The sequence below is a fragment of the Amborella trichopoda genome, chromosome 2, assembly GCF_054954075.1.
Source record: "Amborella trichopoda isolate Santa Cruz 75 chromosome 2, AtrichopodaSantaCruz75HAP2 v2.0, whole genome shotgun sequence".
In the NCBI taxonomy this organism is placed as follows: Eukaryota; Viridiplantae; Streptophyta; class Magnoliopsida; order Amborellales; family Amborellaceae; genus Amborella; species Amborella trichopoda.
Window position 1 is genome coordinate 4060078 of NC_142337.1, and position 18054 is coordinate 4078131.

Here is an 18054-nt window from a genome sequence, read left to right on the forward strand (position 1 = left end):
CATATGTGGCAATGGGTGCAGGTCCTGGTCTAGCCGACCCGTTGCCACCCCTAAATGAAAGCCTAAACCTTCAACTTTTTCCATGATAATCGTACAACATTGATCTCATCAATATGCAACTCACTCGACTTTGCCAATATCTATAATACATGATCATTACTATATTTAAAAACTCAAAATCTAAGTTTTTTCAATTAATTGTTTGGTGATGGTTAAGCAGGACCCCATATTCGAGAGGCATTCAATCTTTCACCCGGAGGAACAAAGAGGAGAGCATATTGTCGCAGGAGCAATCTCTACTTGCTATTCTGACCCCAACTCCTGTTAATTGACATATCCAATGACCCTTTGCCTCCCCCTCTTCAAACCATGCATCCGACTTCTCCACCAAACCCTCTCTCTCTCTGCTCTTCCTCTCCCCTTTCTCTCTCATCTCACCAAAGACCATCCCACCCATTCTCTCTCTACTATCACTTGGCTTAGCCAAGAACACACCACCCATATTTCCAGCTGCAACTCCAAAATCAAGGCTTTTGGGCGAGCAGGAAAACCAGAAGAAGCTCGCCTTTTATTCGACAAAATGTCTCAAAGAGACTCAGTAACTTGGAATTCCATGATCACCTGCTACTGTCAAAATGGGATTCTGGACCAAGCCCGTCTCCTCTTCGATGCCATGCCCAAAAGAAATGTGGTATCATGGAATACCATGATGACTGGTTATTCTCAGAATCAGATGTTGGAGGAAGCTCGTCGTTTGTTCGATAAAATGCCTAATAAAAACTTGGTTTCTTGGAATGCCATAGTTACTGCTTACTGTAACTTGGGTTTGATAAAAGAGGCAACAGAATTGTTTGATTTGATGCCAGAAAGGAATTGGGTTTCTTGGGTTGTGTTGATTTCTGGATATTTACAGGTCGATGAATTTGCAAGGGCTTTGTTGGTCTTCTTACGAATGAGAAGAGCTGGGATTTTGGTGAGCCAGTCTGGTATTTCCATGGCTATAACGGCTAGTTCTAGTTTGGACAACATGTACCTGGTTCAAAATTTGCATAATTTGGCAATTAAAACTGGATTTGTGAGAGATGTTAAAGTGGGTACCTCAATTTTGAATGCTTATGCGAAGCTTGGAGAGCTAAACTCTGCAAGTTTGTTCTTCGAAAGCATGCCTGTGATAAATGGGTTTTCTAGGACCACCATGATCAAAGCTTATGCAGGAAATGGAAGGCTAGATGAGGCTTGTAAAATTTATGAAAATGCGTCTGAAAAGACCCTTTCAACACATACAGCCATGATCACTGGATTTGCTCAAAATGGAAGAATTCTTGAAGCTAGAGAAGTCTTTAATGGGATTCTAAAACCAGATGTGGTTTCATGGACTGCAATGGTTGCTGGTTATGCTCAAAATAGTATGCTTGAAGAAGCTAGAGCATTGTTTGATAAGATGCTAGACAAAAACAGTGTTACTTGGGCTACCATGGTTTCTGGTTATGCCCAACATGAGAAATGGGAACAAGCTTTAATGGTGTTTTCTGAGCTTCACAGAGAAGGCATATTGCCCAGGCATTGGACTTATACCACTGCCATTAATGCTTGTGCTAATAGTGGAAGATTAGAATTGGGGAAGCAGATACACTCCCTCTCTATCAAAACTGGATGCCAATTTAATCCCTTTGTCTCTAATGGCCTAATCACCATGTATGCAAAGTGCAAACACATAGAAGATGCTTCATGGCAATTTAGCTCGATTACGATCAAAGATAAACTTCAATGGAGCTCTTTGGTTTCGGAGTTTTCTCAGAACCATGCTCTTGAAGAAGCTCGCCACGTCTTCGACAAGATGGGGATTCATGATATCATCTCATGGACATCCATGATCTCTGTATACATTCAAGCTGGTCATTCATGTGAAGCCATTGAATTGTTTACCACCATGTTAGATGAAGGCCTCAAACCAAACCCATATACCATAACTAGCATTTTATGCATTTGTGCAGATTTAGGGGTAATTGAGCTTGGAAAACAAATACATGGCATGGCCATAAGGCTCTGGCTAGACAATGATGTTTATGTCTCAAGTGCCATGATGTCCATGTATTTCAAATGTGATAGCACAGCCAATGCCTTTCGACTGCTTAACTTGATGCATCACCGTGATCTAATCACATGGAACATGTTATTGGATGGATGCGCACGTCATGGACTCGGCATGGAGGCGGTTCAAGCCTATGAGGAAATGATAGCAGAGGGGGTGGCCCCTGACCATAGCACATTCATGGGGTTGCTATGTGCTTGTAGCCATGAATGTATGATTGAGGAAGGGCGCCGTTACTTTGATTCTATGAGCAAAGACCATGGACTAATGCCGCATGATGGCCATTATGCATGCATGGTTGGGCTTTTGGGGCAATTTGGGCTGCTCTCTGAGGCTGAAAAGTTCATAAGGAACATGCCCATTGAGCCTGATTTAGAGGTCTGGGAGGCTTTGCTTTGGGGTTGTAAAGCTCACCTTGATGTCCAATTGGGCAATAGAGTTGCAGAGCTGTTGTTTCGTTTTGAACCCGATAGGCTAGAACCTTACATTTTGTTGTTGAATATTTACATGGATTTAGGCATGTGGACAGAGGTTGAAGAGCTGAGAAAAATGATGAAGGAACAGGGAGCAATGAGAGAGAGTGGTTGTTGTAGTTGGATTCATGTGAAGAATAGGGTTCATTGGTTTTTTACAGGGGATGAGAGACATGAAGAGAGAGAAGAGACTTATTGGAGGCTTGGAGAATTATATGAGCATTTGAGATCTTGTGATTATATGCTCGAAACTGAGTTTGTTATGGATGGCTTGGAGGAGGAGGACTTCATCGGTGAGAGGCTTCCTTGGCTTCTGGCCACTACTATTGACCTTGCTGGAGGGGCCATACAATGTGGACAGAGACTGTAGTTTCTTTCGAGGTTCCTAAAGGTCACATTTGGCAACGGGAAGGCTAGGATTCTTTAGAATCTTTAAGTTCTGGTTCCTTGGAAGTCAGAATCATTGATATCTAGAAGTTCTGGAACACTTGTTTTATAACCTGGAAGTTCTAGAAAATATGGAAGCCTGTGTAACTTTCGACTCTTTAAACATTCAATGAAGGTTTCACCATTAGAGAGGGTAATGCTTGTGGTTGAAGACGCTTGAAGAAGGCCAAAGTTCATGGGGAAGACTGGGGGGAGCTCAACAAGAGAGAAGAAAGAGCAATGGCGAGGAGATAGACGACAAAGCGTCTTGGGAGAGTGAAAAAAAGGCGAAAGTAAACTTTGTAAAACAAAAAAAGAAGATAAGCTGCAGGTCCTTCAATTTTAAAGGTAACTCGAACTCCCTATTTTCTCATAAACTTTACCACTATTAGTACGAATGCCCTATTTTCTCATTTACTTTACCACTATTAGTACCAAATAAAAGATCCCCGTAGTAAATTGGAACTTCTAGGTCCAACTTCCAACTTTGAGACCTAAAAGTTCCGGTTATCAAATGTGCTTCCCATTAGTGGTTCTTGTTGAAAGCAGAAAGACAAAGTGGTATTCAAACCACCTTGGTGTTTGAGAAAAAAATTGTGTTTAGAAATTACAATTATATTTCTTAAAAACAAGGATAAGGCAATACTACAAAGCAGCTTTTTGAAACAGGGAAGTTCTCGATTTGGATCACTAATCGGGATCGGGCGAGGGTTCCCCCCTCTAAAACCTACTCTTCCATATATTTTTTTTCTTGAGCTTCTCTAATGCTTTTATAGGTTCCCCTAAATCCTCATTCCATAGACCCCTATTTTAATTATTATTTTTAATATTTTTTCTGATCACCGATCAAGACCGATCCACATCACAGATCCAAGAATGCGACATAGATCAATGGGGTGAACGATCCACCCTATTGATCCAGGTTTTGAAAGATTGTTGCAATGCATAGATGTGTTGAAATGTGTCCTTATATTACCCACCAAGTTGACAATATACGTAACCCGAATGAAACTACCGATGAAACTAATGAAGTGGCCATGGATCTTTTGAAAGGGGATCCACGAAGTCTTTTTGTTTTTGATACATGTCAAGTTTGACAGCAACCAAATACCAAATATAACTTTCCAAAACGCCTCTGTAGTAGTAAACCTAATAATAATTTTGCAGTCGGTTTATAGTTCATGAACTTGCTTCCAGTTATCAAACAGGCCCTATATAAACTTTGTCTTTTTTCTATTTCTCCAAACCTAGATCTCAGTTCCTTTCTTCACCCTTGACTTAATGGTTCGTTTGGGACCTCATCATCAGTTAGCATTCCTACATTTTTATGGGACTAGTCGAATCCTATTTTCTTGGGATGAAGTACGAGCACCATTATTTTTTTTAATGCTTTTAGGTTTTTCAGTGGTGATATTGCAGGTTGGAGAAAGAAGAGAGAGCTTTCCATTTTAGAGGGAGAAAGGGATTTTCTCCCACTTCAATTTCAGGGGAGGAGAGAGTTTTCATTTTCAGGAGAGCGAACCAAGGGGTTTTCGATTTTAGTGAGAGTAGGAGATTGTCTCCCAATTCAATTTCAAGGACCCAGGACAGGGGGATTTCCATTTTAGAGAGAAAGGGATCAAGAGATGAATGTGCTTGTTGAGTGGTTGCTTATGGAATTCAATAGGGAAATGTGCTTGTTGTGGTTTATATTTTTGCTTTCATTTTTATTTTTCTGAGTTATTAGGTGATTGTTGACGATATTCTAATTGCAATAGTTTTAGTCTAGCTAAGACTGTGTACACTTGGTCTTTAGAGTCAAAGAAGCTTGGCTTGGTCATGGATTATGCATTGATATAAGTACTGTATTAATCTTGGAGATTACTTCTGATTATTCTCTTATTAGGCTTGTAATTTTAGTTTTTATGTTGAATTGAGCTTCTTTTCGTATTTTCACTGATTTTATGCTTTACTTTTATGAAATATACTTGCTCTTTGAAATTCAATGTCCTGATGCAGTCCATTTGTCGCCATTCGCCATTTGCATATGATTTTTATGTATCACAAATCCGTAATCTGTGATATCATTTTATAGATGTATTTAACCGAAATTTAGCATATTCGAGGTTGTGAAAGTTTTCAGATTTACTGCCATAAAGCCTATTAGTCCAATTTTATTGTGATAATAAAATTGCGTATCACCATACCTTAATAAGTTTGTCTCTAAGAACATGAAATATGCTATGTTTTGATATCTCTTCTTTAATTTTGTCATGAGAAAGCACTTTGAATTTTTTTCATGAGAAAGCAAGTCGAATTTTTTAATAATTTATTAATAATCATGCGACAGAAAGGGATTCCTGGATAATATCCCTCCAAAATACCTCACTGATAATAAGGCACGGATGGCAATTGTGACTGTGGTTTTATGTTGCTCACAAGTCTTCTTGTAATACCCTTTATTTTTTTTGTCATAAAAGTTTATTCTTTAGGTTGATGGAAATAAAAATAACATGTGAAATTATGTACTCAAGGAATTGGAGTGTTTTCTACTCTTGGCTTTAGGCAGAGATTTGCCTCTTGTTCTTGGGTCAGTGCTTGCTCAGGTTATTTTGTACCTCAACCTCGTATATTCCCGATGATACTCCACATACAAGTGTGCTAACACACGCATATAAGCACATGCACAGATGCGAGCAAACACACGTATGTTTCAATTTGGATTTGTTCATGGTTGTTTGTATTGAGATTCCACAATTCTTGTTAGCCAGTCACTTGTCATCAATATTTCACTAAGAGTAGATCCTGTACTATTGACAGAGTCCTCTATGAAAATGTTACATAGAGCATAGTACTCTAAGATTTGTTAACTTTTTGCTCATTAAAAATAAAAAACAGCAATAAATTTTGTGAGATTCATGTCAGTGAGCGTCTAAGACCCTTTTACATGTAATGAGCCAGGGGTCCCTGGTTATCTGTTGCATTATCTATGACTAGTGAGAGCTCTTTCACGGTAAAATGCCCTTTTCCAATGAAAAACTCCAGTTTAGTCCTCTCTCTCTCTCTCTCTCTCTCTCTCTCTCTCTCTATATATATATATATATATATATATATATATATATATATATATATATATCTCAGTTAACAAACACTTGGCAGTTATAATGAATGGTAATGTAGGTAGAATTCCAGCCGTTAGATCTTCATCGGGTGGTTCAAAATACATATCACTTTCTAAATTTTAATATTTTTGGATCATGATGAAATTTTGGGCATGTGTACTGAAAAATAAGGCGCATAAGAAAAAATGCAAAACAAATATTTTGCAAAATTTAAAATGGCCAAAATATCCCTGAAAAATGATGGAGATAATTTAGTCATTTTAAGTTATTGAAAGTATTTTATATATATTTTTATATGATGCGCAATAGTATTAAGTATATGCACCCAAAATTTCTTCTTAATCTAATTTATCAAAAAAAGATTAAAATTCAAATAGGGATTTGTATTTTGAACCACCCGATGAAGATCTGATGGCAGGAATTCCGCATATATTACTATTCATTATAGCTGCCAGTGTTTGGAGCTTTATTCTCTCTCTCTCTCTCTCTCTCTCTCTCTCTCTCTCTTTATATAGGTTGCAACCTTGAACAATCCAATTAAGGTGCACCTCCAAATTTTATCATAATATGTAATTTTGGTGTAAAAAATTCTTAAGATTATCTAAATATTTATTTTCATATCTAATCATAAGATTTTAAAGTAAAAAAATAGTTAAAATCAAGTAGATCTATAAACATATGAAAATGTTGAAAATGGACGATTTAGATAATGTGTTGCAAGATGCACTATTTTTTAGATTCAAAATCTTTGTCTTCTTCATATTCATACATATTGATGTCGAGATGATCAATTTGAGGTTTTCCAACATTAAAACAACATTTTTGGATGGATTTTTTAGTCGCATCTTTAGTTCTACATTTAAGGCTGCAACCTTATATAAACTTTTTCCATATATATAAATGGAAAAGGTTTAGCAACGCCTATAGGCGAAAATGAATAGTGATTTCGCCTACCTTCATCACCAACCAAACTTCGTCGCACAATCACGATTGTCCGATAGTGTTTCAATTTTCATTTTTTTCTACAAATCGGATTGATCTGAAGTTTGGAGCGTGTGTTCATGAAAAATTGATCAAAATACCGTTGAAATTTTACGGGAGATCAATTTAAATTTTGCGAATTATTTTTTTCATATTTTTATTAGGTGTACCTCACTAAGATGTACACACACTCCAAATTTCAGATCATTACGATTTGTAGAAAAAAAAATGAAAATTGAAACACTATTGGATAACCATGACCGTACGATGAAGTTTGATTGGCGATAAGGGTAGGCGAAATCACTATTTATTTTCACCTATAGGCGTCGCTAATATATATATATAATTTCACTCCTGTATGAGCGATTGTGTATCTGGCTCTTGAACTCTATTAATGTGGTGTTAAAACATGAGCCACCTGTTGTTTGATGATCTATACGAGAACGTTATTTGCGCAATGGTGCAAAAAGGTCATTGTGTCATGTTTTGCATTTCGTCTTGCCTTTTGCTTGTGAATGTTTGATTTCTTTTCTATTCCTAGAAATGCTTGTTTCCTGCATATTAGTTCAAGCTCCATCAAGTTTTGACCTGTAGTTTGTTATACTAGACAAGAATCGTGAACAAGCAGATGCTCAGACTGAGATTAAGGATTTAAAGCTGACAAATTGGCTGAAAGAAAAGGCTCTAGATGAGGTATGTTGCTCCATGGATGCTTTAATTTTGTCAATTACATTAGCTTTGTTATTCTTTTTATTCTCTTTCTCTCATTCTTATCTATATTTGGTGACGAGTGAGAATTTATGCATGTATCTGTCAAAAATAAGGATCTTGAATAGAGCTACTGATTACGTCGCGATCTGTATTTTGTGAGGATTGAATATTGGTAATCTTTGAAGAGGATGAAGATAGGAAAGTCTTTAGGACCATATGGTATTGTGATAGAGGTTAGGAAGTGCATGGGGGAGATTGACATTGATTGGCTGACCAAGCTGTTCAACAAGGTGCTAAGAACAAAGAATATGCTTGACGAATAGTGGAAAAGTATTGTGGTACCTATTTGCAAGAAGAAACGAGATACAAAATTGTGTGAATTATCGAGGGATCAAACTTATGAGCCACACTATGAAGCCATGGGAGAGAGTGATTGAGCAACGATTAATGCATGAAACGAGTGTATCAGAAAACCCATTCGATTTTATGCTAATGAGGTCAACAACTAAGGCTATTTTCCTACTTAGACAACTAATTGAGAAGTTCAAAGCGACAGGAAATGACCTCCACATGGTCTTTATCGATCTAGAAAAAACTTATGACAGAGTACCTTGAGATTTGATTTAGTGGGTGTTGGAAAAGAACGGAGTCTCCAGACACTATATTGACTTGGTGAGAGATATGTATGAGGGAGCGCTAACTAATTTATGAACAACTAGTGGAGAGATGAGTGGTTTTTCAATGACAATAGGTCTACATCATGAGTCAGCATTGAGCCCATACCTCTTTGTCTTAGTTATGAACAACTTAATTAGGCATCTACATGACGAGGTAACGTGGTGCATGTTGTTCGCAGGCGACATAGTTTTGATCGATGACTTAACTAGGCATCAACACAAAGTTAGAACTTTGGAGGGATGCTTTAGAATCTAAAGGTTTTAAAATTAGCTGGACCAAGACAAAATATATGAAATGCAAATTTAGTAATAATGAAAATAGAGACGAGGTAGTAGTTAAGATTGACAACCAAGAAATACCAAAAAGAGTGCACTTTCGATATCTTGGATCGATAATCCAGGAAAATGAAGAGATTGAGAAAGATGTCGCACATAGAATTAGAATTGGGTGGGCGAAGTGGAGATGTTTAACCAAAGTTTTATGTAAGCTGAAGGGCAAGTTCTATAGGACATCTGTGAGACCAATTTTGTTTTATTGGACGGAATGTTGAGCCGTCGAAAAACAATATACCTGAGATGAGGATGTTGAGATGGATGAGCGGCAAGACAAGAAGGGATAGAATTCGAAATGAATACATTCGGGAGCATTTGGGTGTGGCACCAATAGGTGATAAGATGAGAGAAAGTAGACTTGCGTGGACTAGCCATGTGTGACGCAGATCCAATACAACACCTGTTAGGAGGTGTAAGTTAGTCCAAGCAGAAGACTCAAGTAGGCCCAAAAGGGCAAGGTTGGAAGTAGTAAGAAAGGACATGGGAATTTATTGCCTCGCTGAGGGTATGGCCCTTAATAGAGTAGAATGGTAGACCAAGATTTAGAGGCTCAGATGATAAATGTGATAAAGGGATTTGGCAATAGTATTATGGTTCAATTTCTGAACTAGAATAATGATGAAAAATAAAATTTGTTCCATAATGTTCAATTGTGTGGTTCTTGGTTTATATCATCATAATTTTCTCAAGAAAAATATTTTTCATACATAAGGATTAAGGAATTTTATTCTATTTTTTGCGGTACTCTTTTGTAGCTGCAAATTTGATCTCGCATTTTGAGTGATGTTGCATTTCTGGTTCCCGGTTTTGAAAAACATGCTTTGGAGCAATTATGGATCATAATAAAAAAAATAAGGTTAAGAGTAAATCTCACGTTTTCGTAAACTTTATGGGATTGGGGAGTGCACTCTTATCCATCGGATGATCTTTAAAGGATTACCCCTTGGAATGTATGGCCTAATGAGATTGCCTCTCAAGAGTCGATATAAGAAATTGTACTAGGGCCCTTTTGGCCTGGCCCAAATTAAATTTGTACCTCCATGTCAACCTTCAGAGTACTTAAATTATTCCATGTTTCAGCAAGGTTTAACTCTCAAAACCTACTATTCCTCTTTTTCCAAAGTCTGCAGATAATGGCCATGAAAGTGGATCACCGATGTACTCACCCCTTCTATTCCATCTTGTCTTCTTGCCCAGTCATCGCTTAATTAAACAATCACAGGATAAGTCTCTATTATAAAACTGAATATGAGTGCATTGAAGAGACAGTTGTTGCTGTATCCGTCCATTTATACATTTGTCAATATAAAACCTATGCACTTGAGCATGGGTCAGCTGCGTTATCATTTTGTCCTTTGGTGTGTGCAGAGCCTTGATCTTTTTTTATGGTTAAGAGATAATCCCTTTTTTCGAGAACTGTACAGGAGTACCCAACCTGTGGGTGACCTACACTTCATTTTGCAACTTCCTTCTTTGTGTGATTTCATCTTATAATACGTAATACAAAAGAGCGAACCTTCTTTCACAAAAAATAACAAAACAACTATGCACTTGAGCAGAAAGAAGCTTGCCATTAGTCCTAGACAAATTTGATTTCGTCAGGAATGAGCTATACATTTGATGAGTTTCTCTCTCCGATCGCTCTGTGACAATGTTCTGATTAGATCCTGTGGCAAATGTTCATCATTGATGGAGTTCTTTGATATATATATTTTTACTTAAAAGTAAGGCCTATTCTGAAGAAGGTAGGAATCTGCAATTGGATTCTGTTCATCAACTGAACTTGAAAAAATGTAGTAAGTGTAACAACATAAGCATTTAACAACAATGCAACAAAGTTGGTCCTTAAATGTTTGGAAATGCAATGTAGCTCATAACTTGTTCATTGCATGATACCTGCTGTTCATTACCCTGGTAGCAATGAGCTTTGCCCCACCCATAGATTTAATTTGACGTGCTGCCTATGCATTTGTATGGAGTACATTTTGATAACATTTCATCATGCATGCCATGCTTTCCACATATCTACCTTTCTCCGAGATTTTCCCCCAATATATTGCCATACAGTTTATGGAGTCTCCTTGCATTTTCTGAGCCTTTCCCTTGACTTCTTCAGGCATTTATGGGCAACAAGTTCCCTTGCATTTTCTCTGCACATCATCATTTTGTTTTGACAAAAAATATTCCTTTAAATTTTTTGATAGACTACTGAGCTACTATGGGTTCAAACTACTATGTGTGATATCATAGGACGTCTAATAGTCACTCTGCATCACCACATGAGTTTGAATTTATTTTTAATAAGGTTCTCATAGATCTTTTACTTCTATCATTAATCCAAGTAACAAATGTAGTCACATCTTACAGTTAACAGAGGCTTTTGTCAAAGTATGTGAATTTTGTTGGTTATCTTACAAGAACTTTGAGATTTTCAACGACAACCACTTGCCTTGCATTAGTTCTCTCTCATACACACATGCGCATGCGTGTGTTATGTATTTCATAAGTAACTCTTCATTTCATTGTTTCTGCTGAATTGAAGGAAAAGGATAAACAAAAGATGCCTTCTATCAACTCTTTGATTGGTATGCTCTCTCTCTCTCACACACACACACACACCACACACACACATTGTAACTGTGCATGCACAAACATTAACATCCAAACTGAGTACTTTAAAATCTCATTATCTTGTGTTGGTTGCTGCAGACCCCACAGCCGCCCCTAACTTACATGTGCAATCAGGCTTCCTCAACTTATTACCCTAACAATTAGGGGCTTCTGAGTGTCTTGGACCCTCACCACTTGGAGATCTCTTTTGACTTGGTGATTCTCACTTTTGCTGCAGCGATGACTTCAATGTCCATGTGCTTTCTGATGGGTTCATCTGCTCTGGTTAGGCTTTTTCTCATACTCTACGGGCAATGGCAGGATACCCATATGGAAGTTCGATATACAGACATTGATTATATAGTTTTCTCCGATGCTGCTTCTCTAATGGCTTCAAATTCTTCACCTTTTGGGCGAACAACATATCGTTATTCACCTTTACTGGCCTTTCTCTTAATACCCAATTCTTTTCTCCATCCTTTATGGGGCAAGTTCATCTTCTCTGTTGCAGGTATGATTTTTCACTCTCTAGGATCTCACTTTTTCTTTGTAGCTTTGAGGAATACCCATTCTCTCTCTCTCTCTCTCTCTCTCTCTCTCTGTTATGTGCCCCTTAATATTCTACTATATTAGAAGTACCCCTTTTAGATGTCTCTCCTCACAGTTATGAATAATTCCCATTTGATCTCCCTCATAGTTCTAAATAATGCCCCTTCAGTCTCTCTCTCTCTCTCTCTCTCTATAGGTAAACGTAACCATTTTTTTTGCCTGTATTTGAAGAATACCTTTTCAATCTATCTCTTGGTAGTTCTGAATAGTACCTATTAGATCTGACATTTCATAGTTCTGAATATTACCCATTTAATTTCTCTTCATGTTTCTATTACATGATAGAACAGGATTGTTACATATGTTTACATACTCAGGTAGAAAAAAGATCATATTATCACTAACACGAAAGATTTGAACATCCAGACTGTCTTTAGAGATTCCAATATGGTAATTTAATAAAATGTAAATTCGTCCTTATGGATATCACAAATTCTGGGACTGCAAGCCTGAAAAGGTCCTAGTATTGGCTAAATGTGCATGATGATTATATTTCTTGTGCCATATGCATTTGTGATATCATTGTCTCTCTTTACTCAATTATCTATTCTAATAGAAACCAGAAAAGTCATCATTGCTGTCGTAATATATTTTTTTAATTGTAGAATATGCCGTCAATATAATTTTTCAAGCTAGTATTATCTACCTCTCAAACCAGTTTTCAATCGACATTTTGCAGATTTGCTTGTAGGTTATCTCCTGTATTCTATTCTGAAGATGAGGGCGGTGCCGGAGAGGCTTTGCCTGTATTCAGTAGTGGCCTGGCTATTCAATCCTTTCACCTTTACTATTGGCACCAGGGGAAACTGTGAACCAATTGTATGTGCGATGATTCTATGGATCATAATGTGTCTTATGAACGGTGTAAGTTTTGCTTCCCATTGCACAGTTACAAATGTTGGGGCCTGCTTGTATGTGCTCATTGTTACTGATAATTCACTGTTTCAATAAAGTTAATCCTGATAACAAGTTATCTATTGTTTGGCTGTGCCCTTATGAAGTTATATGAGATATTAACTTCTGGGCAGTTTTTTATATAAGTTTGTCTATGAAAATCTATTTTTATTCTATTGAAAGTAAGTTCTTTAACGTCACATATTCTTGGCCATATATAGCGAAAAGTAGTTGGAAATCACTGAAAACTTATATATTTAAATAATATTAAGGGAAATTATCGCTAATATACCTATATTTTATTGTAAACGGAAAAAAACCTCCAATTTTTCAAAACCTTGTCTACATCCTTTCTCACAATTTTTGATTTTTTTGGACCAAAATGACCTTCACGGTATTCTTTTTACCGTAAAGAACATTACGGTAATTTAAATACCGTAATGTGTAGAAAATTTTATGCGGTAATTTATATACCGTAATACTTTTGACATTTTATATACCATAATACTTTCAATATATTCGGCAACTGTTTCCATCCCTTCTCCTTCCTCTTGTTTCCAGTTTCTCTCACTACCTCTGTAATTTCTCCCGTTCCCTCACCTTCTTCCCTCTTCTTTGTCTTGCTGCTACTACCTGCTTCATCCGCTCCCTCTTCTTCCATGTGCCACATGAGGTTCGTCATCAAGGCATGATAGTAAGCAGGCAGATGCTTGCGCAAAGACTCTTCTTGTGCACGTGCTGCCTCCTCTCAGGTAGTGAAGGTCTTTAGCACAAGTTTCTCTTGTAATGAAGGGGTGTTTTCATCGTACACGACTGCTGCAAACTTACCATCCACCATTCCAGAAGAGAGAGAAGAGAGAGGGGGAGAGAGAGTAATCTTCCTTGCCAAAAGAACGGGGTCCTTGTTTTTGTTCGACATTCTAGAGAGAGGAAAATAGTGATTGTCTTTCCAAGGGAACCGAAATACAGAATCCCCACCTTTGGCTGGTAATTATAGAGAGAGAGTAGCATTCTTGGGCAAGGAAAGAAGTGGCAGAGGTCATCCACATTGAGATCTCTCTCTGTTGAAATATGTAGAGAGAGAAAGTGAAAAGAGTTGCATAAAAAGCCGTATCAGAGTAGTTTCACCATCTAGGGTTCTTTCCTAGGGGATTCTTGGGAGTTTGGATCGTCCTTTCTTGGAGATCTCTAAAAGGCGCACATCCCCTCTGGTTCTTAGCTCGCCCAAACCGAAGTACCCTGATTACTGAGCCATTACAATACTTTTCACCTTCTGGATTTCCTCCTCTGCTGAGTTTAGAGAGAGAAAGCACACCCCATCGGATTAATCTCTCACCCCCACCAACAGACCAGCTTTAAGCGACCAAGCAAATTTTGATGCTCTTGAGTATTCATCTTCTTTGAAATTCTAGAGAGAGAAAGCGAAAGAGAAATACAGGCATCCATCCATCGCCAAAGAACCCATCTGAGATAGAATGGCTTTTGAAGCAGGCAGTAGCAGTGAGACAAAGGAGGGGGAAGAAACACATTACGGTATTTAAATTACTATAGTGTTCTTTACGGTAAAAAGACTACCGTGAAGGTCATTTTCGTCCAAAAAAAGCCGAAAATTGTGAGAAAGGGTGTAGGCGAGGTTTTGAAAAATTGGGGATTTTTTTTTAATTATTGTAAAATATAGGTATATTAGCAATAATTTCCATTGTATTAAACATAATGCATGATACGTACCAAACAGCTAACAAGATACAATTATCTAGAGTATTCTAGATAGTCCTGAATACATTGGTAACTACATAAATGATTTTCTTAATTATGAATCAGTTAGTACTTCTTAAATGAGAAGAAAATGATTTTCTTAATTATGAATCAGTTAGTACTTCTTAAATGAGAAGAAAATGGTGAATCTACATGCTTGTGACCGTGGATTGACAAACCGACTTGGGTCAGTTTTCCGCTTTAAATTATAAAGATTAGTGCTTTAAAATGACATTTGGCTGACTTCTGATTTGCATCCTAAATTTCAAGCCATAGTTGAAACCATTTTCTTTTGCTAGTATTGATATTACTTTTGTGTTCTCAGGTAACTTAAAGCAAGCGGCATTTTGGTACGGGCTTGTTGTCCATTTTAGAATCTACCCAATTATATATTCTCTGTCTATAGTTCTGACTCTTGACGCACATAACTTCCGAGCAAATCAAAAGCCCCTTCTTCATAGCTGGAGCTATGATAACAAGCCAAATATATCAGAGAAAAGCCCTACTAGAGAAACAATCTCTCTGTGGAATGCATACAGGAATTTGGTAACTGATCGATGCGTTCGGATTAGACAGATGATAACCAAGGAGAGGATAATCTTTGGGTTATTCTCATGCACTGTCTTTTGCTTTTGGACTGGTCTTTTTTACTACCTTTATGGGTGGGAGTTCTTGAATGAGGCTTTATTATATCACCTCACTCGTACTGATCCAAGGCATAATTTCTCGATCTACTTTTATGACATCTATCTTCGCCATGAGCATGGGTTTTCATTGGTCGAGAGGCTCCTTTCCTTCTTGCCTCAGCTCATGGTGCAGCCGTTTCTTGTTTTCTCTTTTGCTGGAGACCTCCCTTTTTGTCTTTTTCTGCAGACTGTGGCATTTGTTGCATTTAACAAGGTCCGAAACTTCACTCAACTTTCTTTCCTTTCATAAAGTAATGATTGTTTTTCTTTCACATTATTCAAATTCTCTCTCTCTCTCTCTCTCTCTCTCTCTCTCTCTCTCCCTTCCCCTCTCTCTCTCTCTCTCTCTCTCTCTCTCTCTCCCTTCCCCTCTCTCTCTCTCTCTCTCTGTGCTGCGTGCGCGAGCTCAGGCGCGCGCATGTGTGTGTTCGTGTGTCTGTGGATGATGATGGGTTGCCTATGTTCATTGGCAGGTTATCACTGCTCAGTACTTTGTGTGGTTCTTCTGCCTATTGCCTTTGATATTGCCATGGACCACCATGAAGCTGAGATGGACAGGGTTATTGTGCATTTGCTTGTGGGTGGCGGCTCAAATTCACTGGTTGATGTGGGGTTATCTATTGGAATTTAAAGGGATGAATGTCTTTATTGAGCTCTGGTTGGCAAGCATATTTTTCTTGGCTGCTAACACTTGGGTCATGGTCGTGATCATGAAACACCACAAGTTTTTACCTCTCTTTGTCGATTCTAAATCAACTGCTGAAAAAAAGATTGATTGAAGAGACTGTTGGAGTAGAAGCCAGATTTTTTAAGGTTAAAATGGTGAAACTTTTCCTCTTCTCGCTTAAATTTTGCTTTGATATCTTTTCTGGTTTTGATTGAAATAGATGGTCGTGATTCAGAAAGGAATCTGCTGATTGCGCACCTCCTGCCTTTCTTGTTGAACCAGTGTTCTGCAGGGTGACTTGGGACTCACCTGGGTCAGTCAGGATCAGGTGCCAGGTGATTCATGTCTGAAAACCCCAAAATCACCTGAGTCTCCCAATTTTTCCATGACTTTTAAAGTTTTCTTATTAGAAATTGCCTGGTTCATCTTGGGCCTTGGCGACTCAGAGCCTGATATCCAAACTGCTTAAACACTGATTTAACGGGATCTCCCCCTTCATTACTCTCTCTCTTTCTCTCTCTCCTCCATTTCTTAGGCTTGTTTGTTGGTCTTCACTCCCATCATGTATAAGTGGGATGTACCCTTTGTGTCTATGTAATTTACTATTGAGATATCTACTATTTCTCTATAATTGGTTTGCTCTCTCGCTTCCTCCCTCTCTCTCTCTCCATTTCTAAGGCTTGTTTGTTGGTCTTCACTCCCATCATGTATAAGTGGGATGAACCCTATGTGTCTCTGTAATTTACTATGGGGATATCTACTATTTCTCTGTATTTTACTATGGGGATATCTACTATTTCTCTATAATTGGTTTACTCTCTCTTTCTCCCTCCCTCTTCCTCTCTCGCTTTCTCTCTCTCTCTCCACATAAGTGAAAGTGGCCCTTAAGTAGTGGTTTTAATTTTGAAATTTTATTCAAAGCTGATTGCTTCTTGCAACAATGTTTCGAATGCAGCTTTGGGGCTTGAAGTATGAGATGCATGTTGTTATCTCGATTAATTATGTGCTCTATCATTCTATGTTTTAATGTTGGTTGAGGTTTGTATAAGTTGCCCTCCTTTAGAAGTAAGGCGCACCTCTGAATTCACTCACATGGTCACAATTAATCTTGACCTTACTTCTACATATGATGTATTTTTTAATTTTCTAAGATGGCCGCAATTAATTTTGACTACTGGATATGAAATTGGGTGAATGTATTTATTTTATTGATCATACTCGAAGTTCAAACAAAATTTTTTCGAATTTTATGACACATTCAAGCTATTAAATTACACATTGAATGGTTATAGATAATTGTGAATTTTTTGTATTAAAAGTAGAGAGTTTTTGTCTACAATCTTTTTTTTATTTTTGGACTCTTTTAAGTGTTAAGGAGCACAAAAAACAATTAAAAAAAATCCAGTCATTGTAAATTGGTTTTCAAAAATTTCAAATCAAGACTGCAGCCATGTGAATCTCTCGATCATTTTCCGTTAAGGGAGATATAATCCGTACTCTAGAATCTAGATTTCGTGGATTTCTTTTAACTAGCATTTGGATTGTATTTTATGGCTTCTAATACTAATGACCTGTCATGTTTTGGTTTAGAAATGCTTGTAGTTGAAACTTGATATCAGGGTTGTCAAACTCATTTTGCTTTGGCTGAAGCCTTCGGATTTTAGGCCTAGACCAAAGTGAAGCGATGTGTGGTACTGCCGCTTAGATCAGGCTTGGGCTGCTTTGGGTAGATTCGGCCAAAGCGAAAAAATATCAATATAAAAAAAAATTACTTTTTTTTTGAAATTTTTAATTTTTACTATTTTTATAGATATCTATTAAATTAAAAAAAAAAAAAAAGTTTGAAATCTTACCCCAAATTGGCTGAAGCACTAAATTGTTTAATTTTTTTCACCAAATCGAAGAACGTTTCGAAGCGAATCTGACAACATTGCTTGATATGCATTTTTTTATTATTATGAGATTTCAGGATGAAAAAATTGTGATATTGGAAACTTGCACTTTTCTATATTTATGAGATTTCGAGATGGCAAAAAAAA

The 18054-nt window shown here is 37.4% G+C and overlaps 1 protein-coding gene across 21 annotated transcripts in view; it reads left to right on the plus strand.

The window, feature by feature from the left end:
• Nucleotides 1-16819, plus strand: part of PNT1 (mannosyltransferase family protein) — a 32534-nt gene extending 15715 nt beyond the window's left edge. The window contains exons 3-10 of one of the 21 annotated variants that reach the window (XM_088857482.1): nucleotides 7681-7766; nucleotides 11337-11379; nucleotides 11504-11620; nucleotides 11726-11915; nucleotides 12693-12877; nucleotides 14988-15562; nucleotides 15822-16161; nucleotides 16236-16819. In XM_088857482.1, the coding sequence (XP_088713608.1) occupies nucleotides 12835-12877; nucleotides 14988-15562; nucleotides 15822-16127 (924 nt within the window). In that variant the 5' untranslated portion in view covers nucleotides 7681-7766; nucleotides 11337-11379; nucleotides 11504-11620; nucleotides 11726-11915; nucleotides 12693-12834 and the 3' untranslated portion in view covers nucleotides 16128-16161; nucleotides 16236-16819. Of the gene's footprint in view, nucleotides 1-220; nucleotides 3340-4396; nucleotides 4855-7680; nucleotides 7767-11336; nucleotides 11380-11503; nucleotides 11916-12692; nucleotides 12878-14987; nucleotides 15563-15821 lie in introns of those variants that run through there. The other 20 variants (XM_088857480.1, XM_088857474.1, XM_011625706.3 and 17 more) reach the window with 20 other exon arrangements.
• Nucleotides 16820-18054: the final 1235 nt, after the last annotated feature.